Source organism: Muscardinus avellanarius (genome assembly GCF_963383645.1).
Source record: "Muscardinus avellanarius genome assembly, chromosome: 5".
In the NCBI taxonomy this organism is placed as follows: Eukaryota; Metazoa; Chordata; class Mammalia; order Rodentia; family Gliridae; genus Muscardinus; species Muscardinus avellanarius.
The window spans coordinates 77,805,715-77,832,836 of record NC_137790.1 but is presented as its reverse complement, the minus strand read 5'-3'; the positions used below and the strand labels follow the sequence as shown (position 1 = coordinate 77,832,836).

The following is a 27,122-nucleotide window of genomic DNA, read 5'->3' as shown; positions in this document are numbered from 1 at the left end:
AGGGGCAAAAAAGGAAAAGTCATAGGACTACCTTGCTGGGGAGAGAAACCAAATAGTCAATACAGTAAATAAGAAATAACTAGCAAGCAGGGCATGGTGGCTCATGCTTGTAATCCCAGCATTCTGGAGGCTGAAACCAGAGGAGGATCGTGGTTCAAGGACAGCCTCAGCTACTTAGTGAAGCCCTCTGCAACTCAGTGAGACCCGGTTCCAAAATAAGGAATAAAAAATAGGGCAGGGGTTATAGCTGGGAGGTCAAATGCCCCCGGGTTCCATCCCCAGACCCAGAAGAAAAAAAAAAGTAACTATCATACATATGATACACACACACACACACACACACACACACACACACACACACACAGAGTTATAATTTTATAGTGATTTTAAAAGACGTAAACTTTGATACAACAATTTTGAAGTTCTCAAGACACTACTGATATTTTGGCAAAATTATACCTTTATTTTCTACATTCCCATTTGAATTATCCAAAACTATTTAAATTATTTTAATAACTTGTCATCACTTCTTGTTCTCATTTTTTCATATTTTTTGTACTAACAAAGTACATATGGTTTATTCCTTAGCATGACTTAGTATTAAGTATTCCTATTAGAATATAATTGATATTATTTTTCAACAGTTATTTGCTAGTATTTATTTATTTATTTATTTTTATTTTTGGTGGTACTGGGGTTCCTGGAAACCCTTCTACCTGAAGGCTACACTCCCAGACCTATTTTGTATTTTTATTTGGAAAGAGGGTCTCTTAAACCAGCAAGGCTAGCTTCAAACCAGCGCGATCCACCTGTTTCCACCTCCCAAGCGCAGGGATTACAAGCGTGCGCCACCATGCCCAGCTTATTTATTTATTATTGGCTCTTGATATTAATTAGTCAAAGTCCGACTCTTGGTGAAATTTTGTCACCTTCATCTTTAATTATTTTTTAAAAGTTATTAATAGGCCAGGCATGGGGGCACAGGCTTGTAATCCCAGCATTCAGGAGGCTGAGACCAGAAGATCGCCCTCCTCAATTTAGTGAGACCCTGTTTCAAAATAAAGAATAAAAAGAATATTTTTATTCTTTATTTTGAATAAAATAAAGGGCAGGGGTGTAGCTCAGAGATTAAATGCTCCTGGGTTCCATCTCCAGACCCACAAAAAAACAAAACAAAACAAAAAGTTATTTATGAACATGAAATTAAATGTATCAATAAATCATTAAATATGTTTAAGTATGTTATAAAAGCCTTTATGGATTTAAAAATATTTGTGAAATTTTGATTTTCTGATTATACTTGACAGTAATATCTACTGAAATTACTGAATTAAAATGAGTTAAATTATTAAAATGAGTTAATATGAATTAATTTTGTTTTATCTATTAAGTGCTTAACCTTTTAATATAATTTATTTTTTAAAATTTAAGAATATAGGGGCCGGGCGTGGTGGCGCACGCTTGTAATCCCCGCGCTTGGGAGGCTGAGACAAAAGGATCGCATGAGTTCGAAGCCAGCCTCAGCTACTTAGTGAGGCTTTCAGCAACTTAGTGAGACCCTGGTTCCAAAAAAAAATTTAAGAATATAAGAAATTAATACATATATTTATATACATAATAATATCTGATACATACATATATAGTTTCTGAACCTTAAGACATATACTATCGTGCTTCATATTTCAAAATACTTATTTTACTACTGTTTTCCCACCACAATGAGCCATCTTTTCATTAAATAAATTACCTTCAGTATGAAAGTAACCTCAGGCCGGGCGTGGTGGCACACGCTTGTAATCCCTGCGCTTGGGAGGCGGAGACAGGAGGATCACGCAGGTTCGAAACCAGCCGCGCTGGCTTAAGAGACCCTGTTTCAAAAATATAAAATAGGACTGGGAGTGTAGCCCAGAGGTAGAAGGGCTTCCAGGAACCCCAGTACCACAAAAAAAAAAAGTAACCTCAATCAGAAGATAAACATAATAGTCCAAAATCTTCTTTCTTAACCAAAATCTTTTGTGTGTGTGGCACTGGGGATGGAACCCAGAAGCTTTCTACCCCTGAGATAACCCCGAGTCCTATGTTATATTTTGAAACAGGGTTTTACTAAGTTGCAGAGGGCCTAAGTGGCTAAGGCTGGCAGCAAAACTGCAATCCTCCTGTCTCAGCCTCCAAGTAATGGGATAACAGACCTGTACTACCATGCCCACCCAAAAAAAAAAAAAATGGCTTTTTATATCAAAAAGTTACTAAATAAAGCAATAGTATAAAAGCAAATCATAAAGCACTTCAACACGATATGGCCATTTTATTCAGAAAAAAGATTTTCTACAAACACAAAATAAGAGTCCTTTTATGAGATTTTTGGTTACAACAATATCAGATCAAACCACTCGTTACCAGATTACCCAATTAACAAGTAGAGCTAGAATACTCATAATATTGCAGAATTACAGAATATGCCAGCCTGCAAGGAAAATGTCAAGAATGTTATTAATTTCCTGAGAAGCAAAGGAAACAGAAAATGTGCCATGTTTGAGTAACAGAATAAACATAAGCATTTACTGTCAAGCCAAAAGACACCATAATGATTAAATGATTAATCCTAAAGCATATGGAGAAGTTGATGATGATTCTACCATTGGTAACCACTCAACTTATCAGCAATAGTTAAAACCTCTAAGCAGAAACTGCCTTGGAAACAGGTTGATTTTTTCCCCCCCAAGTACAGGGGATTGAAGCCAGGGGCATTCTACCTCTGAGCTATACCCCAGCCCTTATTTTATTCTTTATATTCAAACAGGGTCTCATTAAGTTGCAGAGGACCTCACTAGTAGCTGAGACTGGCCAAGAACCTGCCTCTCAATTACTGGGGTTACATTTGTGTGTATATGTGTGGTACTGGGGTGGAACCCAGGGGCTTTTCTACCTCTAGGCTATACTCCAAGACCTATTTTATACTTTATTTGAAAACGGGGCCTCACTAAGTTCCTGACAGCCTCACTAAGTAGCTGAGGCTGACTTCAAACCTGTGCAATCCTCCTATCTCCGCCTCCCAAGAGCAGGGATTACAAGCGTGCACCACCACACCCAGCCTCCAAACACTGGGATTACAAACACGCACCACCATGCCGAGCAGGTTGATCATTTTTGCAAAGTACAAAAACAAACTCCTAGAGATAAAATTCTCAAAATGCTAAGAAAACCACTTTAAAACAAAAATTATCTTCTGGAAATACTATAATTTTACATAGTAAAAAAGTAAAAAGCAAGCCAGGCATGGTGGCACATGTTTGAAATCCCGGCATTTGGGAGGCTTAGACAGGAGGATCGCACAGGTTTGAAGCCAGCCGCATTGGCTTAAGAGACCCTGTTTCCAAATTTAAAAAAAAAAAAAAAAAAAGTATAAAATAGGTCTGGAAGTGTATTCCTGAGGTAGAAGTGTTTCCAGGAACCCCAGCACCACCAAAAATAATAATAATAATAATTAGGACTGGGGTTGTTGCTTGGAGGTAGACTGCCCCTGAGTTCCATCCCAGTACCAGAGGGAAAAAAAAAGTAGAAAACAATGACTACAAGATACAAATTTAGACTTCCGGGAAGATGGCGACCGAGAAAAGCGGGGCTTAAGAGCCCCGCTAACAACAAATCTCCATTACCACAAAATCAGCGCCTTTCATAGCCAGAAAACACCATCACCAGTGAAACAAAAAATCACCAGGCTCCAGAGAGAAAGCGGACTGAGAACAGAGCCACAGAGGAGATACACCGGCCTCGCGCCCGAGGACGCGGCAGACGCGGCAGCAGCGCCATACTGCCGGAGGCACCTGCGAATTCACGGGACGGCTACAGCAAGCAGAGGTGAGCCACTGCGGAACAGCTAGGCGGGATTTCTCTGCGCAGAGAGCATCTAAAGCTCCCAGTGGCCGAGCTCAGCACACGCTGCAGGGATTCAGAGTAGAAATCAAAATCAAGAAGAAAAACGCCAGCCCCATAGCCGAAGGCGTAGCAGCGGCGCCATATTGCCACCGGTGGCAGCAGCAGCGAATTCAGCGAGGCCAGTACAGCTACATCTGCGTACTCAAGAACAGTGAATCAAATTGTGGGCCACAGAGGAGAAATCTCAGTACTGTACTCCGTGGGACTTGACCCAGTGGGGGAGGGGTGGTGGCAGAGATATCACACCATAGGAGAACGTGCAACCTGGCACCCCCCACAGTCTAAAGCAGCCTCTATCGACTCTCTGGGTCGGAGACTTTGTGATAAAACCCAGTAAAGGAGTAGTGGGGTCCGAGATACTACTGACTCGAGATCCAGAGCACCTTAAGTGAAGTCATAGTGACCCAAGGGAAGAACCCAGAGAAGGCACAAACATCGGAAATCATGGGAAAGAGGAATAATACTGGAGCAATGAATGCCCACAACCCCACAACATCAGAACCCGATAAAACAGAAAATCAGAGATTTCTAGAAGATCAAATCAGGAAAATAACTGTAGAAATAATAGAGGTGCTTCAAAAAGAACTCAGAGAGAGCCAAAAAGAGATAAAGGATGCAATTAATGAAGTAAAGGCCTCAATTCAAAGCACAAACAACCGATTGGAACACATGGAGAACAGAATCTCGCTCTTAGATGAGCAATCCAAAAATGAACTCATAGTTTCTAATCTAGAAAAAAATATCCGACAGCAGGAATCTGATATTGAAGAAATATGGGCCCATTTTAAGAGAGCTAACCTAAGAATAATTGGAATAGAGGAGGGAAAAGAAAGTGAAACCAAAGGGATCAACAATCTCTTCAAAGAAGTAATAGCAGAAAATTTTCCAAACATAGAGCAAGAGGTTGATACACAGATCCAGGAAACTTATAGAACTCCCTTTAGACAGGATCGGAGAAGAGGATCCCCACGCCACATAATTGTCAAAATGACCAATGTGGAAGCCAAGCAGAAAATCTTAAAGGCAAAAAAAACAAAGGGCCAAGTGACATTCAGAGGCAAACCAATTAGAATCACTCCAGACTTCCCAAACCAAGTCATGAGAGCCAGAAGGGCTTGGAGTAACATATTCCAAACTCTGAAAGGAAACAACTTCCAGCCAAAAATTTCCTACCCAGCAAAACTTTCTATCAAATTAGATGGAAAAATAAGAAGCTTCCATGACAAACAGAAACTGAAGGAATTTATGTCTTCAAAACCAGCACTAGAGAAAATACTCAAAGAGATTAACTACAAAGAAGAACTAGGTAACACACACCAGAACCAGAGAAACAAGATTTTCCATCCAACAGACAACTAAGATTGGTTATCTGTGGAGATTCATTATTTATGTTAGTCTTTTACCTATCTTTAAATGGTATTGTTTGCCTTTATTGTTGTTAATTTTTAGGATTTCTAGTTGGAATATTAATATACCTTCAGATATAGCATTTGGAAATATTTTATCCCATTCTATTAGTAACTGTTAACTCTGTTTACATTGTCTTTGGATATACACTTTTTTTATTTTTTTATTTTTTAGGGAGTTTGTATACTCCTCTGTTGCCTGTGTCATTGAAATCATAACCATGAAATCACTGTTAATTTCAATGTTGTGAGGTTTTATGACCCAGATTTTCTCCTAAAAGTTTATAGTCTTAATATTTGTATTTAGGTCTATTATCTATTTTGAGTTAATATTTGTATATGGGATTAGGTAAGGGTCCAATTGTATTCTTTTCCATGTAATTATTATTTTTAACAATATTTAGTTAAAAGATTATCATTTCCACCACCAAATGTTCGTGGAAACCTTGTCAAAAATAACTTGACAATATAGGGAAGAATTTAGCTCTAGGCTTTTATTTAACTCCAATGGTTTATATATCTGCCTTTAGAATAGTACTACACTGTTTCAATTATTGTAGCTTTATATGGTTTGAAATCAGAAAATATATATCTTCTAGCTTTGTTCTTTTTCAAGATCGTTTTGGGTACCTAGACTCTATATTCCATATTAGGATAGATTTTTTTCTGAAAAATAAATGTATGATAGTTTCACCTAAAAAAATAAAAAATATTCTCTGGTAAGAAAGAAAGCAAAAAGAAATATTGAAATGTTATCTTTAAGTCATCAAAAGCTTGGTATCAGACAAATGAAACTGTTATGTGAGATTATCATTTTTAATTTTAGATAAATTGCCATAATACTAGATGTCAACTACTAAGCCAAGCATGGGAGAGAATGGGGTGGGGATTGGGTGGGGGCTGACTGGGAAAAGTGTGCATGTATGTCTACAAAAGTATGTATCCTACTATGATGTATGAATACAGTGCACCAATAAAATAAAAAAAAGAAAAAAAAAAGATACAAATTTACATTAAGAATTTATCTGGGGAGCTGGGGTGAAGCTCAGTGCTAGAGTGTTTGCCTAGCCATTCAAAAGCCCCTGTTTTGATGAACCTATATCAAAGAGTCTTTGAAACTTCTGACAATTAACATACATACACTGACAAATTTGGGGGGTTCAAAGTGCTGGAAACTGGTGAGTCAGTGCTATCATCTACGTCCAAAAGGATCATCTGTGTGGGGGAGTGCGCTGTCATTCTATACACCCCTAGTCCTTTTAATATTTTTACTTTGAAAAGAGGCCTCACTAAGTTGCTGAGGAGAAGGAAAAAAAGCAGTAGAAAGTAACCACAGGGTGGTTAAGGAAGACCTTTATGAGAGGTACATAATTTATAAGCTACCATATTTTCAGCCAACTTTTTCAAAACTTAATAAAGGAATTTCATGTTATTCCAAATACAAAATATAAGCTGAGCGTGGTGGCACACACTTGTAATCTCAGCATCTGGGAGGCTGAGACAGGAAGGATCACGGTTCACAGACAGCCTCGGCTACTTAGTGAGGCCCTTTGCAACTCAGTGAGATCCTGTTTTAAAATAATGAATAAAAAAATAGGGCTGGGGGTGTTGCTCAGAGGTAGAATGCTGCTGGGTTCCATCCCCAGTACTGCAAAAAAATAAAAAAAGAGCCAAATGTAAAATATATTCTTTATTCCTGAAGGATTTAAATATTAAACACACATAATAAATAGTTCAATGATTATAGCAATCTTTGATATTGGAAATCGATTAGACAATATATTTGAAAAAAAAATTTTTTTTTTTTTGCGGGTCTGGGGGTGGAACTGAGGGGCATTCGACCTCCGAGCTACACCCCCTGCCCTATTTTTTTATTCTTTACTTTGAAACTGGGTCTCACTGAGTTGCAGAGGTCCTCACTAGGTAGCTGAGGCTGTTCACAATCCTCCTGTCTCGGCCTCCCTAATGCTGGGATTACAAGTGTGCGCCACCACACCCGGCTTATTTGTAAATATTTTTTAAAAATACAGCTAAGCCAGGCATGGTGGCACAAATCTGTAATCTTAGTACTTGGGAGGCTGGTTCAGGAGGATCATAGGTTCAAGGACAGTCTCAACAAGTAGTGCGACTCTCACCAACCTAGTGAACACTGTTTCAAAATAAAAATAAAATAGGGCTGGGTATGTAGCTCAGAGGTAGAATGTCCCTGAGTTCAATCCCTAGTAACACACACACACACACACACACACACACACACACACACACACAACTAAATTAGAAATGACTTTTACTTCTTCCTTACTCTTAAATGCTTAAAGACTAACAGAGTCAGAACTTAAAGGAAAAAATTACTTTAATGAATATATACTTCATTAATATTAAGCTCACCATATTAGAATGGGAAATAAAATGTGGATACTTTCTTTCTCTTCATTCCCCCCACAAAAATAGTATACATTTTAGATCCACCCAACTTAAAAGTTACTGAGCATCAAAGTCATTAAATTCAACTTGTCATTTCACAAAATATTGCCACTCAAGAAAAGTATTGAACTATTAACATGTTAATTATTAACACCTTATCACTGATACTCACTGTGTGAAAATTTATCATTTCTTGAAGACTGTCAGAAAACTTGGTTAAACTTGTCTATGAGAAAGAAACCAAAAGAAAATCAAGTTACTTAAGAGTCATTAAAATAGGCCACAAAAGTGTTACGTTAGCATTTCTGACAGAAGGATGAAGTTATACTGTAAACAGTAACATTGGCTTCCAAAGATAACCTCATGAGCTCATAGGCATGCTTTGTAGAGAGGTCAAGTCTGCACATGGTAACAAATAAAACCTAGAAAAGTCAAAGAATTAGTCAAAGAATTGTCCTCTCTCTGGTAGGTATAACCCAAAAAGTAAAACTGTTTGAGGGTATCAAGACTGTGCCCCTTTAAACATCTATGGATCAAATAATCATTAAATCACACCTAATTTCTTCACCAGTTATGATTCATTATGAAAGAAATATAATACCATAGAGCACAGCAAAGGATTCAAGCTAACCTAGGCTAGTTGGCTAACCTCTATGCACATGGGTAGGTCAGGTTCATAGATTAACACGCTCTGCTTGTGCCCATGTACAGCTACTGGTGACATAAGCCTGCTCTTCCTGTGGCAGAAGCTTCAGCCCACTCAGCAGCAAGCACACCTTAGTAAACTAGCAAAACACTGGGAAGCTGGTTTAGGAGAGATTTGCAAAAGCAAGTCAGCCTTCAAGGGCTAACTCTCAGAAAACAGAATAGTATAGCATAGCACAAAGGAGTGATAGCTTTTCTACGTCTAATTTTAAGTATCATTGCAACTATTAAGAAATCAAATGGATGCATGATTACATAAGGTTTTGCACTTATCACTTTAACTGTAATAATGATAAGTATACTAACCTCAACTACAGCATCGTTACTAGAATACTGTGCTAGGTCTCTAATTCCATTCATGAACTGTTTATTTGCAACACAAAAGGCTTTTCCAGTATCAATCATGGCAATACAAAGCTTCACAAGCTGAAAAAGAAAAAAATTACATCAGATTGAAATTTTACAAATAACATTAATTTTACAAATTACTTAGTTGAACAAGTGTTGACAATAACTACATGACTTAACCTAGTTAAGACAAAGTATACTTCATCAACAAACCAAAAACAGACTAATTGAAAATTCTTCTTTATTCCTTTGGCTTATGAAGTAAATTCCCAGGAAAGCTATACCAAAAGAGTGAACCTTTTAGGACCCAGAGGATATTAGATAACAACAACAACAAAAGTCATTTTATCAAGTCAAATTCAGTTCCATAATATAACCCATAAAGATCTATTAAATACCTCCTAGCAGTAAAATGAAAATATAATTTTTCTTTTTAAAACTTCAGTATGCTGGAGGAAAGGTGAGTAAACTGGTATGGTAGGTTAGTCATGCTGATCATTTCAGTGTAGTTATATAAGATGTCTGAATTGATTAACCCACCACAACTGAAAAAATACTTCTCCAAATGGCTACTGTTTGAGGCACTGTGCTAGCCTCGGGTCTGAGACTCTCTCTCTGTCTCTGTCTGTCTGTCTGTCTGTCTGTCTCTCTCTCTCTCTCTCTTACTCTCTCTGCCAGCCTTTCTTTTTCTCCTCCTTCTTTTCATTCTCCCTTCCACCATCCCTCTCTTTTTACCTTTACAACTTTCTTTCTCTCAGAAATAAAACATTTTTTGTAAACAAAATCTTGAGTGAATGTCAAATATTAAAAACAGATACAAGTGAAGCTGTTCTAGATGAAGAAGGGAAGAAGAGTGAAGGGGTTAGAAAAGAGGGACACCAAGAAAAGCAAAAAGAGCCAAGAAAAACTTTACAAAACTCCTAAGGATCTCAAGAGTATAATTTAAAACTGCTGTCCTAAGACCTAGAGGAACAGAAGTTAAAAATAAAATCTCTGCTCTCTTATTCTAACCAGTAGACAAACAGAAGGAAACAAATTTCTTAGAGCACAGACAAGTTCTATGACAAAACTATCCATGAGCAAATAAAGAACATTCAAGAGAACTGAATTCTAGAAAAGGTAGCACAAGATATTGCTAAACTTGTACACAAAACACACACAGCCTCATGCATGCCAGGCAAGTGCTCTACCGCTGAACTACACCCCACTCCAAAAGCTTTTCACATATTAATGTGCATCAAAAGATGAAATATGTATTTTCCCAAAATATTTGGCCATAGAATTCTTTTTGAAGGAAGCATTCCTATGTGACCAATGCTCTACAGAGCCCACTATAAGAAATGCCTGCAAGGCCAGAGATGTGGCTCAGTGGTAGAGCTCATTCTTTGTGTGTATGAAGTCCTAGGCTAGATCCCCACTGCCACAGAAAGGAAAAGAAATGCTGGAAGAGATGTCTTTCAAATGGTTTGCTATTTACAATATAAAATATCAGCCAGTCGTGGTGGCACGATTGTAATCCCAGCATTTGGGAGGTAGAAACTGGAAGACTGTGGTTTGCAGACAGCCTCAGCTACTTAGTGAGGCCCTTTGTGACTCAGTGAGACCCTGTTTCAAAAAACAAAAAGACTACAAAATAGAACTGTGGGTGTAGCTCGGCGGTACAATGCCCCTAGGTTCCATCCCTGGTACCATAGAAATAAAATATCTTAGCAGAAAAACTGACTCTCAAGTTCATATGAAGTAACCAACATAAAGTAGCAGAAAATAATTTTTCTAAAAAAGTAACAAAGTGAGAACATTAACCCTACATGATTATTAAAATACATCACAAAAATACAGTAACTGGAGGTCTAGTAGTGAATGTAAATAAACAAACTGATCATTTGAATTAGAATACATAATCAAGAAACATATAAATGTGCAGGATTTCATTAAAGTGATATCCCAGTTGGGGAGGGTGTTATCTAATAAATGACATTAGAGACACTGGATAACCATCTGAAGGGGAAAATAAGAGAAAAAAATTCCAAATTCCAAAATTAAATTCAGATTAAACTAAGTTCAGATTTAAACATAAAAATATGAAATCAGAAGCAGGGAATGGTGGCTCATGCCTGTAATCTCAATACTTGGGAAACTGAGATAAGAGGATGACATGTTTGAGGACAGCCTTAGCAACTTAGTGAGACTCTCAGCAACTTAGCAAAACTGTTTCAAAATTAAAAAAATAAAAAGGGGTAGAAGTGTAGTTTGAAGGTAGAACATTCAATTCCTAGTACCTAGTTTCAAAAAAATAAAATAAAATCAGAAAGCAAGAGTATTTTTTTACAATCTCAAAATGGGAAACACCTTTTCTGAAAAGGATGCAAACCCCAGAAACCACAAGGAAAACTTGTAATCCCAGTACTTGGGAGGCTGAGACAGGAGGACCGCAGGTTCAAAGATGGCCTCAGCAACTAGTGAGACTCTCATCAACCTGGCAAGACCCTGTTTCAAAATAAAAATTAAAAAATAGGGCTGAGGGTGTAGCTCAGAGGTAGAATTCACCTGGGCTCAATCCCCAGTAACACACACACACACACACACACACACACACACACACACACCAGGAAAAAGAAAAAGGAATTGATAAATTTGTCTATAAAATAAAATATTTCTAGACAGAAGGATCACAGGTTCAAGGCTAGTGAACAGTAACTTTGTAAGACCCTGTTTTAAAATTAAAACTAAAAAGGGCTAGGGGTGTAGCTCAGAAGTACAGCAGTCTTGGGTTCAATCTCCAGTACCACAAAAAACAGCAATAACAAGATAAATGTATAAATTATCATTTTTTTTACAGAACAGGATCAAAATAATATGGTTAAATACTATTTAGGGAGGATAAATAAGGGCAAACACGTACTCCTATACATTGTTAGTAGGAATATAAATTGGTTATATTTCTATTGAAGGCAATTTAGCAAGAGCTGTCAAACTTTAAAATATATATATATATACCCTCTAGCTTAGCAATTTCACTTTAAAAAATGTATCATACAGATTTATTTGCACATAAGCCACATGACATATCTGAAACTATTATTTGCAGTAATGGTAAAATAGAGATTGTAATCAATCTTAAGTGTCCATCAAAAGACAATTAGATAAATTATATCCATATAATGTAATAAAATTCAACCATAAAAAGAGGCTGGGTGTGGTGGAGCACCCTTATAATCCCAGCATTTGGGAGGCAGAGACGGGAGGATCATGGGTGTGCTGACAGCCTCAGCTACTCAGGGAGGCCCTTCGCAACTCAGTGAGATTCTGTTTCAAAAATTTTAAAAAGACTAAAAGAATAGAACTGGGGGTGTAGCTTGGAAGTACAATGTTCCTAGGTTCTGTCCCTGGTACCGCAAAAAAAAAAAAAGAGGGGACAGGCCAAAGGTAGAGTGCTTGCCTAGTTACGCACCACCCTGGTTATCCCACTGCACGCGCACACACACACACACACACACACACACACACACACACAAAGGGACAGCTCTGATTAATAACAAATATCAGTATCTAAGACATAAAAAGAAAAATCAAAATATAAAATGGCATTAATTTTTTTGTTGTTGTACTGGGGTTCCTGGAAACCCTTCTACCTCCGGATTATACTCCCAGACCTATTTTATATTTTTTTTTACTTAGAAACAGGATCTCTTAAAGCCAGCAAGGCTGGCTTCGAACTAGTGCGATCCTCCTGTTTCCACCTCCCAAGCGCAGGGATTACAAGCATGTGCCACCATGCCCAGCTAAAATGGCACTAATTTTTTGTTAGAATGGGAAGATATTTGTACTAAAGAGTGCAAATCCATGTAATCTTTCTTTTGTGTGTGTGTGGTACTAGGGGTGGAACCCAGGGGCTTTTCTACCTCTGGGTTATAATCCCAGACCTGTTTTATACTTTATTTGGAAACAGGGTCTCACTAAGTTGCTGAGAGCCTCACTAAGTAGCTGAGGCTGGCTTCGAACCTATGCAATCCTCCTGTCTCAGCCTCCTAAGCGCTAGGATTACAAGCGTGCGCCACCACATCTGGCAAATCCATGTAATCTTTCATATACTGAGAAATTTACTCCAAGGACACACAAGAAACTAGGTCAGTGTACTCCCCTAGCAAATCAATTATAAGATAACTAATTTTCACTGGGCACATACTTTTTTACCTTTGATTCTAAACCACACAGGTGGTACTACTTATTCAACAAATTAAATAATTCAAAAATAATTAAATCAAAGGTTCCTGTAAAGTAAAAAGGGACTATTAATAGCACAGCATAGCTAAAACACAGAGTTCTCAGCTCAGTCTGCTTAGGTTTAAATCCTGTTGCCATGCTTAACCATCTACCTGGGCCTGGGTAACATTAACCTCAGGAAACGTTTACTCTTTCTTCCATGTGGTACACAACAATGGTACTAAGCTATGTTAGGTTTCTATAAAAGTGTACAGTAATATACATGAAAACATAAGGACCACAGCACAACTTGTTAGGGCACGTGGTAACTGTCCAAGAGATTTGAGCTTCCTTGACAGAGAAGTCTCATCGATATCTGCTTTTGTTTTGTTTTTCTAAGAAACAACCTTGAGCATCTTTATCTGCTGAAGATAAACAGAAAGGAAAGAGATGGTAAAAGCAAACTGCTGACGAGGTAGAAAGTTTGGAATTACACAGGGAAAGATACTTACTTGCTCAAAGGAGGAAACTGAAAGAACAGATTCTAAATTTCTAGATTAGGAACAAGAAAGATATTCCCACCAGCAGAAAAAAAAGTCATTCTGCTAAGAATGAAGAAGAAAGTAGTAAATCTTGAGAAAACAGTGAAGTATTAAAGAGCCACGAAAGGCAGCAAGAGAAGAACTTAATTGCATTTTGGAAAAATTATTTTGTGTCCAAAATTTCAAGGATGCTCAGGCAAGTGGTTTCAAAGGGCTTTATAGCCTAGGTATAGGGCAGATAACAGAGATGGTTAGATAAGACGATGAGCGTTCTGCTGGATTTGGTCGTGTGTGCCCACAGTTGCAGCACTCTGGAGGCTGAGGCAAGAGAATTACTTGAACTCAGGAGTTCAAGACCACCCTGGACAAGATCCCATCTCAAAACAAAAAGTATAAATTCTGTAGGACAGGTGTATTATAGAAGGGAAATGAAAGTCTCTGGAGAGAATTGAATAATGTAAAATTAAAAGTAGGCTGAAGCCGGGCATGGTGGCACATGCTTATAATCCAAGCATTTGGGAGGTTGAGACAGGAGGATCACGGTTCACAGAAAGCCTCAGCTACTTAGTGAGGCCCTCTGCAACTCAGTCAGACACTGTTTCAAAATAAAGAATTAAAAAAAAAAATAGGGCTGGGGATGTAGCTCGGAAGTAAAATATCCCTGGTTCCATTACCAGTACAAAAAGGAAGGAAGGAAGGAAGGAAGGAAGGAAGGAAGGAAGGAAGGAAGGAAGGAAGGAAGGAAGAAAGAAAAGGAGGCTGAAAGGGCTAATCACAGAATCATTCATAATAGAAAAACAGAGAAAGAAATGACCCAGATGTCCATCAACCAATGACTAGATAAATATGGTATGCAGCAACATATAATGCTGCTATAAAAAAGAAGTGCTATACATGCTACAGCACTAATGAACCTCAAAAGCCTTCAGTTAAGATGGGCGTGGTGGCACACGCTTGTAATCCCAGCATTTGGGAGGCCGAGACAGGAGGATCGTGGTTTGAGGACAGCCTCAGCTACTTAGTGAGGTCCTTTGCAACTCAGGAAGACCCTGAGTTGCAAAATAAATAATAAAAATATAGGGGTGGGGTGTCTCTTGGAGTTAGAATGCCCCAGGTTCCATCCCCAGCTCTGCCCAAAAAAAAAAATTTTTTTAAATAAAATAAACACCTTCAGTTAAGTGAAATAAGGCAGTCACAAAAGACAAAATATTATATGATTCCCACTATAGGAAATGTACAGAAGAGGCACATCTATAGAAACAGAAAGTAGAGTAAGTTCCCATAGGATGAAGGGAAGGAGAACTGGGAGTGACTGCTAACAGGTATAAGGTTTCTTTTTAGATAATCAAATTATTTTGGAATTAATGTGATGGCAATACAACACCATGACTATACTAAAAACCACTTTGGTGGTACTGGGGGTGGTATACTAAAAACCACTTTGAAAATGGTGGATTTCATGGTAGGTCGAAAATGATGGGTTTCATGTTAGGTTGATGTTATCTTAAGAGTTTACCCAAAAAAAAAGTACACTGAAGGCCAGGCATAGTGACACACATCTATACTCCTAATATTTTAGAGGCTAAGACAGGAGGATACAGATTTGAAGCAAACCTGGGCAAAACTTAGTGAGACTCTGTTTCAAAATTAAAAGGGCTTGGGGTATAGATCAGTGGTAGAACACCCCTAAATTCAATCTCTACTACCATTAAAAAAAAAAAAAAAGTAAGCTAGGCATGTAGGCATGGTGGTGCATACCTGTAATCCCAGTACTTGGGAAGCTGAGACAGGAGGATTATAGGTTTAAGGACAGCATTAGCAACACAGTAAGACACTCAATAACATGGAAGGACCTTGATTCAAAACAAAACAACAAAAACTAGGCTAAGGGTGTAGCTCAATGGTACAATGCCCCTGGTTTCAATCCCCAGTACCCCCCCAAAAAAAGGAATTTTAGGGCAATACTGGGGATTGAACCCAGGGGCATTCTACCTCCAAGCTATACCCTCAGCCATATTTTTTATTCTTTCTTTTGAAACAGGGTCTCACTAAGATGTGCAGGGTCTCACTAAGTAGCTGAGGCTGGCCTTGAACCTACGATATTCCCACCTCAGCATCTCAAGTATGGGGATTAAAAGCGTGCACCACATGCTCAGCTACAAAAAAAAATTTTTTTTAAAGTCCACTGAAGTGAATTCCCAAAGGATCTGGAATATCCCCAGAAGAAGGGATGAAAGGCCGGAGGTCTGGGTGAGCTTGAAGAGCAGATGTGGCAGTGAGGCTGGGAACCAGGACGAGAGACTGCGTCAGGAAGCAGCTATCAGCATTCCAACCCAAGGGATACTGGGAGTGACAGGCCTGGAAACAGGCAATGAATTTGCATAAAGGTCACCATCACAGGCACCAGAGAAACAAGAAACTGTCCTGAGCAGAGACACAGAGAGACTGAGACTTTGCCTTTTTAGATAACAATGGTGAATGAGATTATAAATGATTAATATAAGCCCAAAAAGGAGGAAGATTTTTAACCTAAGAGTAAATGTCAAGTTAGTCAAAATTATCAAACTAGTAGCCCTAACTCATTCATTCAATAGTGTTGTCATGGTGACATGGTGACATGTGACATGGTGAGGTCACCATGTCACAGACAGCTTGTCAGATGAGAAGAATACAACTTCTCGCTAACTACCTCTAAGTAAGTAGCATCCTAATTCTCATTTTATCATGTGTAAGTCTAAGATGATACCAACTCTGCAACACCGCTGTGAAGATTAGGGATGATATAAGGAAGTACAGGGCTTTGGGCCCAGTGAGTGCACGACAAATGTGGTTTTGTTTTAAAGATGGTCTGCCTTCAAGGAGCTAATAATCTGTTAGATAAACATCATCATTTGATTTTACTATGTAACAAGAACCAAGTTAAGCACTTTACAATGCATTATCTCACTCTATTCTCACAAGAACCCTATGAAATAAACAATATAGATACTCTTATGTTCCCCATTTGGGAGATGAAGAAACAGAGGCACAGAAAGGTTGGGGAGCTCACCCATGTCCACACTGAGTGACAGAGCCACATTCAACCCAGGCAGCTCCTGGCTTTACCCTCTTAATTACTGGGCTGTGTTGCAAAGCAAAAATGACAATAACATTATCATAATTTAAACAGAAGTATGTGCCGGAAACAATGCCACAGAAGAAAAGCCGAAGTTTGGTAGCACTTGAGCTGAGATTTAGAGGGTGCCTACTTGACAAACAGGAACAAGCATACCAGTGAAAAGATGGAAAAGATACAGAAATTATATGTAGATGGCAACTACAATATTTTCAATGCCAGAACCCCTGGCAGCATGGATCAGCAACTGGACCAGCACGCAATGCCGATTCAACCCTTGAAGCATGACTCACGAGAAAGAATGTAACTACTGGCAGCATTCAGTACAAGGAAAGTAGATACCAGCAAAGCCATCAAGCCAGTTTAACCTGCAGTGGCATGATCTACAATGATACTATAGGTGGAACTTGCCTTGCACAAGGTTATGAAATCACTAAACTAGTCTTAGGACAACCCTTCCCCACCATTAGTCTGTCAATGACAACACCCTCACTAACAACCAATTCTTGGTTTCTCAGGCTCTATGACAACTCTCTCAATAAGTATAAATAACAGCTTAAGAATTTTGGAAATGTACATTTTATAAGGTATTCATATTTTAAACCAGAAAATTATAAGAGTACCTATGGAATTTGTAGGGGAAGGAGATATTTTAAATGCTGTCAAGTTTCTACCATAACCTTAGTAGACCTTCAGATAAGAGACTCTAGAATGAGCTTAGAGATCTTAATACTGAATGTCAATACTTTAATAATTTGTTTTAAATTTGAGTACATTGGTTTTAAGATTCTACCAGTGTATCCTAACCCCACCAAAATGAAACAAAGAAATAGAACTATTCATATAAGCAAAATCATTGGCAAAAACAATGTCAGTGGATTCTATCCATTTGGGTACTTTCAATTTTGAGGTACACACACACACACACACACACACACACACACACAGTGTTTCATATGATTTAGATGTAGTTCTTCTACCTAAAAAAGGTAGACATCTTTATTACACTACTATGTGATTCTCTGAAAAGCCTACCTGTCTAATAAACTCTCTGGTAAATTTACCATAAAATCAAAATCACATCTTCTGTTATCAGCCTTTAGGGTTTAAACTTTACTTCAAAAAGAATCTGAAAATTAATGTAACGCCTCAGATAAAATGGTAATAATAATAATGAATAAACTGTACCGAAAATCCCATACATACAATTTTAAGTAGAAAACAAAGATCTTGAAAATAATATACTTGCCTAAAATAAAAATATTAAATTTTTTAAGCACTTGCCTAGAAGCTTGCTACTGTTCCTCAAAAACATCCAAGTAGCACATGCTCCCAACATGGATATTAAAGCACAGTGGTACACAAGAGCACTGAACTATTTTTAAAAAGCAGAGGGAGAACTCTGGGCGTGGTGGCGCACCCTTGTAATCCCCACACTTGGGAGGCAGAGACAAGAGGATCGCGCAGGTTCGAAGCCAGCCACGCTGGCTTAAGAGACCCTGTTTCCAAATAAAAAAGTATAAAAATAGATCTGGGAGTGTAGCCAGAGGTAGAAAGGTTTTCAGGAACCCCAGTACCACCAAAAAAAAAAAAAAAAAAAAAAAGCACAGGGAGAAGATCTGACCCCTAGTTCTGCTCTTCTAAATTAGTGATTTGAATACAAGTCTTCTTTGCTTTCTTATGCTTGAGTATCCTCATCTAAAACATGAGAATAACAACACTTGTTCTACCTACCTCACAGAATTATTACAAAAATCTAAAAGATATTATGTATTACAGCAGCACCTTAGAAATTATACAAGAATAATATTATAACATTACTAAACATTTTTTAAAATTTAAATTTTAGCCGGGTGTGGTGGCACACGCTTGTAATCCCCGTGCTTGGGAGGCAGAGACAGGAGGATTGCACAGGTTCGAAGCCAGCAGCGCGGGCTGGCTTAGGAGACCCTGTTTCCAAACAAAAATATAAAATACATCTGGGAGTGTAGCCTGGAGGATGAAGGGCTTCCAGGAACCCCAGTACCACCAAAAAAAAAAATTAAATTTTTACATAAGTAACTAATATTATTGCTTTATGTAGTTTCTATAGTATCTGTATTATATAGCAATGTAACAATTTCAAGATTTTCAACATTTTAGAATGTTCCCCAGAATGTTCAGCCTAATTAATACATATATTTTATCCTTACTATCCAAAGTATGGTCCATAAGCCAACTACAGGGGTGTCACCTGAAATCTAGTAGAAACGCAGAATCACAGGTACCATTGATCTGTATTTCCACAAAATAAGATCCCCAGGGGATTAGGTATACAGTGAGATTTAAGAAGCACTGCTTTTTACCACAACATCATTTATAAAAGTAATTGCACAATTAGGAAAATATTTTCAGAAAAGATATTTCAAATATATACATATAAGCCAGGTGTGGTGGTGCACGCTAGTAATTCCAGCATTTGGGAGGCTGAGACAGAAGGATGTGATTCATGGATAGCCCCAGCTACTTAGTGAGGCCCTTTGCAATTCAGTGAGACCCTGTTTAAAAATAAAGAATAAAATATAGGGCAGGGGTGTCACTTGGAGATAGAAAGCCCCTGAGTTCCATCCCCAGTACTGCAAAAATAAAAATATATATATATATATATGTGTGCATACATATATTATTATATATATACACACACATATGACTTATTTCCAGAGATTAAAAGGGGCATTTCAGTGAACAACAGTTGCAGAAGAACATCTGAGCAAATGGATCAGAACCTGTATCTTACTCAGTCTATTACTTTTCCCTGGTACAGAGTAGACAATACTTTCTGGCAAGACATCTAAAAATATTATCAATATTTAATATAGAAGGTAGAAATCAATGTACACTTATTCTACATGAAATTTTACTGTATCATTAAGTATTTTAAGTATTTGTGGCATTTAATTGAAAATGGACAATTTTTTTTAAGGTTTAACATATTTTACTGAAACAACTGAACCCAGTATTATGTATCTTTCATATATGGAGATCAAATTCATAATTAAATGTGCCCAATTACATAAAAGATATTTAGTGCACTCTAAAATAAGATGTGAATACAAATTCTCACTCTGACCCTTAGATTGGACTTTAAAAAGAGCAAGCTACATAATGTCTCCAGCCTTAATTTCCTCATATGTGAAACTGGGATAAAAGTATTTACCCTCATAAAGACACAAAGAAATATGAACCAACAAGTACTGTATGTACTAATTGTTATTTACAAAAAATAAGAATTAGTGTTTTAAAAGGTAAAAATGTAAAAATTACCTTATCAAGTTTTAGTTCCAATTCTGCCACATCTCCTTCTACTTCTTCCAAAGCAGCCCTAGAAAAGTATAAAATTAAGTTATTGCATTTATATTAAAATGTATACTTTACTCTTGAAAAATAACTTTTCATTCTAAGTGAGAAGCTAGATATGAATGCTTAAAATATCATACTTCATGACGGGGTACAGTGGTACACACTTTTCATCCCAGCCAACTGGAGGATGAGGCAGGAGGCTGGCAACTTAATGAGACCCTTTCTCAAAATAAAAAGAAGCAGGGGATGTAATTCAATAGGAGAGTGCCCTGGGTTCAATCCTCAACACCACAAAAATAAAATAAAATGTGTGTGTGTGTGTGTGTGTGTGTGTGTGTGTGTATTTCACATAACACATATACATCAAATAAAGTAATAAATAACTTAGAATGAAGAATGAACAATTCGGAACTTCCAGGAAGATGGCAACTGAGAAAAGCACCGTTTACGAATCCTGCTAACACTCGATCTTTATTGCCACAAAATCAGCACTTTTCATAGCCAGAAAACACTATCAGCAGAGAAATAAAATATGTAAACACAAGGAACAGAGATAAAGAAGACTAGAAGAACAACCAGAGACCAGAAAAGAAACCACCCCGCTTTGTGGAGCCCACACTGGCACCATTATACCTCACAGCAGCAGGCTCCAGAGAGGAAAGGTAAGCAAGGAGCTGAAGTGAGCAGATGCGGATCACTCAGGTGTAATTCAGCAGTTCTTCCAGTGCAAAGAACGTCTAAAATTCCCAGTGGCCAAGCTCATCACACCTTCCAGGGACTCAGAACGAAGCTCAAAACCAGAAAATAAATACGCCAGCCTCATGGCCGAGAGCATGGGAGCAGTGCCATATTGCCAGCAGCAGCAGCGAGTTCACCATGCTCGCGACAGCTCCAGATCAGTGCACACAATAGCTGTAAGTGAAATTGCGGCCCCAACAGGAGAATTCCCAGCACTGCACCCCCAGAAACTTAACGCAGCTTTGATAATCTCGCTGGGTCTGAGCTTTTGCAGTCCAACCCAGTGAAGGAGTAGTGGTGACAGAGATACCACACCCTAGTCGCAGCTCCCCATGGCACAACACCCAGCCCAGCACCCCCACAGTCTTGCACAGCCTTGATTAACTTCCTGGGTCTGAGACTTTACAATACAATCCAGTAAAGGAGTAGTGGCGGCTGAGATTACCACAAACTCAAGATCCAGAGCACCCTAAGTGAAGTCGTGGTGACCCAGGGAAGAACCCAAAGAAGGCACAAACTTCTGAAATCATGGGAAAGAGGAACAACAATAGAGCAATGAATACCCACAACCCCATATTATCAGAACCTGATAACACAGAAATTCAGAAATCTCCAGAAGATCAAATCAGGAATGTAACTGTAGAAATAATACAGGAATTTCAAAAAAAATTTAGAGAGAGTCTAAAAGAAATAAAGGATGCAATCACTGAAGTAAAGGCATCAATTCAAACTATATACAATCGATTAGACCACATGGAGAATAGAATATCGCTCCTAGAAGATGATCACTCCAAAAACGAACGCATAATTTATAACTTAGAAAAAGAAATCAGACATCAGGAATCTGACACATTTTAAGAAAGCTAACCTACGAATAATTGAAATAGAGGAGGGAAAAGAAGGTGAAACCAAAGGGATCAATAATCTCTTCAAAGAAATAATAGCACAAAATTTTCCAAAAATAGAGCAAGACGTCGATACACTGGTCCAGAAAACGTATAGAACTCCCTTTAGACAGGATAAGAGAAAAGGTTCCCCATGCCACATAACTGTCAAAATGACCAATGTAGAAGCCAAGCAGAGAATCTTAAAGGAAACAAAAACAAAGGGCCAAGTGACATTCAGAGGCAAACCAATTAGAATCACTCCAGACTTCCCAAAACAAGTCATAAAAGCCAAAAAGGCTTGGAGTAACATTCCAAACTCTGAAAGAAAACAACTTCCAGCCAAAAATTTCCTACCCAGCAAAACTTTCTATCAAATTAGATGGGGAAATAAGAAGCTTCCATGACAAACAGAAACTGAAGGAATTTATGTCTTCAAAACCAGCGCTAGAGAAAACACTGAAAGAGATTAACTACAAAGAAGAAATAGGTAATACACACCAGAACCAGAGGAACAAGATTTTCTATCCAGCAGACAACTAAGCAAAGAATAATAAACAGTATTTCAAACAGAAATAAAATCTTAACATGTTAGGAAAGAAAAGTCATCTCTCAATAATCATACTGAATGTAAATGGCCTCTATTACCCAATAAGAAGACATAAAGTGGCAAAATGGATTAAAAACCAGAATCCATCCATCTGTTGCTTACAAGAAACACACTTTACAAGTAAAGATAGATACAAATTCAAGGTAAAGGGCTGGAGCAAGGTAATTCATGTTAAGTAGCCATCCTAACAAATGTGAAGTAGTATTTCACTATAGTTTTTATTTGTATTTCCTTAATGATTAGTTATATTATGATAATGATGAGTGATACTCATGTGTTTATTGGTAATATAAAAATCTTTGGAGATTCATTACCTATTTTAGTCTTTTACCTATTTCTAAATTGTATTGTTTGCTTTTATTGTTGCTAATTTTTAGGATTTCTATTTGGAATATTAATATACCCTCAGATATAGCATTTGGAAATATTTTATCCCGTTCTATCAGTAACTTTTAATTCTGTTTACATTGTCTTTGGATGTACAATATTTTTTATTTTTTATGAAGTTAGTTTATTCTTTTGCTGCCTGTGCCTTTGGAATCATATCCAAGAAATCACTGCCAATTTCAATGTTGTGAAGTGTTATGACCCAGGTTTTCTTCTAAAAGTTTATAGTCTTAAGATTTACATTTAGGTCATTTATCTATTTTGAGTTAATATTTGTATCTGGTTTGGGGTAAGGGTCTAATTTTATCCCTTTTCATGTAATTGTTATTTTTCAACAATATTTAGAGAAAAGATTATCATTTCCTTCACCAAATGTTCTTGGAAACCTTGTCAGAAATAACTTGACCATATATGGAAGAATTTATTTCTAGGCTTTTTATTTTACTCCACTGGTTTATATATCTGCCTTTAAAGCAGTACTACACTGTTTCGATTATTGTTGCTTTATAAGGTTTGAAATCAGAAATTGTACATCTTCTAGCTGTGTTCTTTTTTGAGATTGCTTTGGGTGTTTAGAGTTCATATTTCATGTTAGGATAGATTTTTTCTGAAAATAAATAAATATGTAAATATAAAAAAAGAAAGTAAAAAAAGAAAGAAAGATAGTTGGAATTGAACACCAAAAAAAAAAAAAAAATTATGGTGGCGCATGCTTGTAATCCCAGCATTCAGGAGGCTGAGACTGGAGGATTATGGTTCATGGACAGCCTCAGCTACTTAGTGAGGCCCTCTGCAACTTAGTGAGACCATGTTTCAAAATAAAGAATAAAAAATAGGGCAGGAGGTGTAGCTCAGAGGTCAAATGCCTCTGAGTTCCATCCCCAAACACACACACACACACAAAAAAAAAATAAAAATAAAAAATAATGCAATCACTTTGGAAAACAGTATGGAAGATCCTCAGAAGAAGGAAAACAAACTTACCATATGACCCAGCAATACCACCTATGGGTTTCTACCAAAAAGAATGAAAACCAAAATACCAAACTAATGCATGAGCAACCATGTTCATAGATGCACAATTTACCACTGCTACACTGTGGAACCAGCCAAGATGTCCTTCAACAGATGAGTGGATTACAAAACTCTGGGATATGTACACAATGGAATTTGCCCAACCATAAAGGAGAGCAAAATTATGGCATTTGCAGTAAAATGTCACAAAATATAAGAAATCAGATGCTTTCCCTAATGTGCAAAAACTAGGGAGAAATGGGTAACAGGAGGAACTCTAGATGAAGAAGAGATCATATAGAGGAGCAATTAAAGTGACCTATCTGAGGGGATGGTGGGGGGAGAGGGAAATTCTTTAAAGCAAATGATGTACTTAAACATATCAAAGTTAATCAGGAAACCAAGCATGGGAAGGAGGGAGGGGGAGGGTAGGGGTTAGGGATTGGGTAAGGGCTGATTGGGTGATGTGTGCATGTATATCTCAAGTTTTTTTTATCATATTAAGAAGTATGACTACAATGCACCAATAAAAATTTATTAAAAAAATAAATAAAGCGAAGGCAAATGAAAAAAAAAAGAATCAAGAGTAACATATTTCCACAGTGTAAAAGCAGAACTGCTTCTCCTCTGACCAACAGTTGGCCATTGTCTTCAGCAGTGTTTTTCAAACTATATATTGTTTGCTTAGTCTATAAAACATTTCTCCCTCAGTCTAATCTCATTCCCTTCATCTAAGTCATCATTTAAACTTATTTCTCACATTAGAACTAATATATCTGTCCAAGGATATTCACTGTTAGAAATAGGCTATACGCCGAGATTTCCAATAGGAATGATGTAAATAAATGATAATCCACCCTATTATACCTGTAAGCAAGTTTTTAAATGAGGCTGATCTCTTATCTGATGGAGAAATATGTACATGGCAAGGAAAAGCAAGTTACAAAATAATGTATAGTATGAAATCAATGTTTTAGAAGAAAAAAATGTTGGCACATATAGGCAAATGTATAAAAACATATATACTAACCTATTAACTCTAACTTGAAGAGTCAGAATTAGAGAACAGAAAGAGTTAATAAGGATTTGCAGTTTTTACTACTTTTACTTCTAAATTGTTTCACTATTTGGAACAACTGCATCTCGTGTAATTTTTAAGTTAATAAAAAGAAAATAAATAAATTTAGTTATCACTCCCCAAGGCAAGCACCTCTCCTCTCACCTACTCAGTCTAGGAAACAATCAAGAGTCTGAAAAGAAAGCCTACAGAATAGAAGAAAATCTTTGCTAACTATATTTCTCTGATATAGGACTAACATCTAAAATATATAAAGAACTTAAATACTTCACACCAAAAAAACAAATAACCCAATCAAAAAGTGAACAACTGAATTGAATAAATAAATCCCCAAATGGCGAATAAATATATAAAAAATATTCAGCTGGGCGTGGTGTCGCATGCTTGTAATCCCCACACTTGGAAGGCGGAGACAGGAGGATGGCGCAGGTTCAAAGCCAGCCATGCTGGCTTGAGACCCTGTTTCCAAAAAAAATATAAAAATAGGTCTGGGAGTGTAGCCCAGAGGTAGAAGGGTTTCCAGGAACCCCAGTACCACCACCAAAAAAAAAAATATATACACACACACACACACACACACACACACACACACACATATATTCAATGGCATTAGTAATTAGAGAAATGAAAATGAATACTACAGTGAGATTCCACTTAACTCCAGTTAGAATAGCAATCACCAAGAATACAAACAATAATAAATGCTGGCAAGGATGTGGGGAAATAGGAACTCTTATACAGTGTTGGTGAGATTTTAAATTAGTACAATCACTGTGGAGATCAGTATGAAGGTTCCTCCAAAGACTAGGAATGGAACCACCATATGGTCCAGCTATATCACTGTTTAGTATTTTTCCAAAATAATTATAAAATACTATAGTGATACATACATAAAATGTTTATAGCAGCATAATTCACAATAACCAAATTATGGAATCAACCCAGGTGTCCATCAACAGATGAATGGATAAAGAAAATGTGTTACATAAACACAATGGAATTTCACTCAGCCATAAAGATCAAAATCATGTCACTTGCAGGAAAATGGATGGAACTGAAGAACATTATGCTATGTGAAATAAGACACTCTCAGAAAGTCAAGGGTCATCTGTTTTCTCTCGTATGAAGACACTAGAGAGAAAATAGGAAACAAAAAGGACTTCAGAAAAAATGAGTAGAGAGACCAGAAGAACAGTAGAAGGAAACTGGGATAGGGAAAAAGGAGAACGGAAGAAGAAAACAGTTCAAAGAAGGTTAATAAGTCCATATATGAAAGTATCACTACCAATCTCACGCACATTTCAGAGAAGGAGGGGGGGTGTGGTTTGTATGTTGGGGGTAAGACATGAAGCAGTGTGTGCATGTATGATTGTATCTCTTTGATTATCACTATAATATATAATTATAATGCACCAATAAAAGTATTTTTAAAAAGTAGGGGCTGGGAATGTAGCTCAGAGGTAGAATATGCCTGGGTTCAATTCCCAATACCAAAAGAAAAAGAAAAAAAAGACTTTCTCATATATGACATACATATAAGAAAATAAGTTTCAGGACTTATATCTAGCTATTTGTACCCTCGTAAGCTCAATAAGCTCAAAATCCAGAAAAATAGATATTTATCTTTTATTAACACCACAACTCATCTATTTTTATATCAGTTTACATCAGTTTTTTATGATCAATTCAGTAAACAGTTAACTGAAAACATTAAAACCAGAAGAGAAAGAAACTCAGCAGCAAGTGTTAACACGGAGTCACTTCTAATCACATGGTGATCACTTTTATCTGTGAATTAAAAGAAACTCCATGAGAGGCACAAAAGTAGAACACACCCCATCTAGATAATTACATCCCCTGGTGCAGCAATAAACTTTTTAAACTACTGAAAAAGTATCCATACAAATTACTAAGTACGATGTGTAATATGAGCATTATATTTTCTATATAAAAATTATTTGAAAGAAAAAAGAAATATGATTAAGGAATTATTTTCCCATCTATTTAAGATTCATAGTGAACAACAACAACAAAAAAAAGCTTTCACTTCAATGTTGGCAATAACCTTAGAATGGAATTAATAATCCGTGGGGGGGCTGTGTGTGTTATTAAGAATTGAACCCAGGAGGGTATGGTGGCACACGTTTGTAATCTCAGCATTTGGAAGGCTGAGACAGGAGGACTGCGGTTTGCGGCCAGCCTCAGATACTTAGTAAGGCCCTCTGCAATTCAGTGAGACCCTCTTTCAAAATAAGAATAAAAAATAGGGCTGGAGCCAGGCGTGGTGGCTCACGCTTGTAAGCCCTGCGCTTGGGAGGCTGAGACAGGAGGATCACACAGGTTCGAAGCCAGCCTCAGCTACTTAGTGAGGCTCTCAGCAACTTAGTGAGACC

At 37.4% G+C, this 27,122-nt stretch overlaps 1 protein-coding gene across 1 annotated transcript in view; it reads right to left on the bottom strand.

Annotated features, from left to right (window-relative positions):
• Positions 1-27,122, bottom strand: part of ACAP2 (ArfGAP with coiled-coil, ankyrin repeat and PH domains 2) — a gene marked incomplete at both ends in the record, with an annotated part of 138,713 nt that overhangs the window by 68,306 nt on the left and 43,285 nt on the right. Inside the window, 3 exons of the mRNA XM_080696547.1 lie at positions 7,939-7,992; positions 8,778-8,897; positions 19,983-20,040. Of these exons, the coding sequence (XP_080552673.1) occupies positions 7,939-7,992; positions 8,778-8,897; positions 19,983-20,040 (232 nt within the window). The remainder of the gene's footprint in view (positions 1-7,938; positions 7,993-8,777; positions 8,898-19,982; positions 20,041-27,122) is intronic.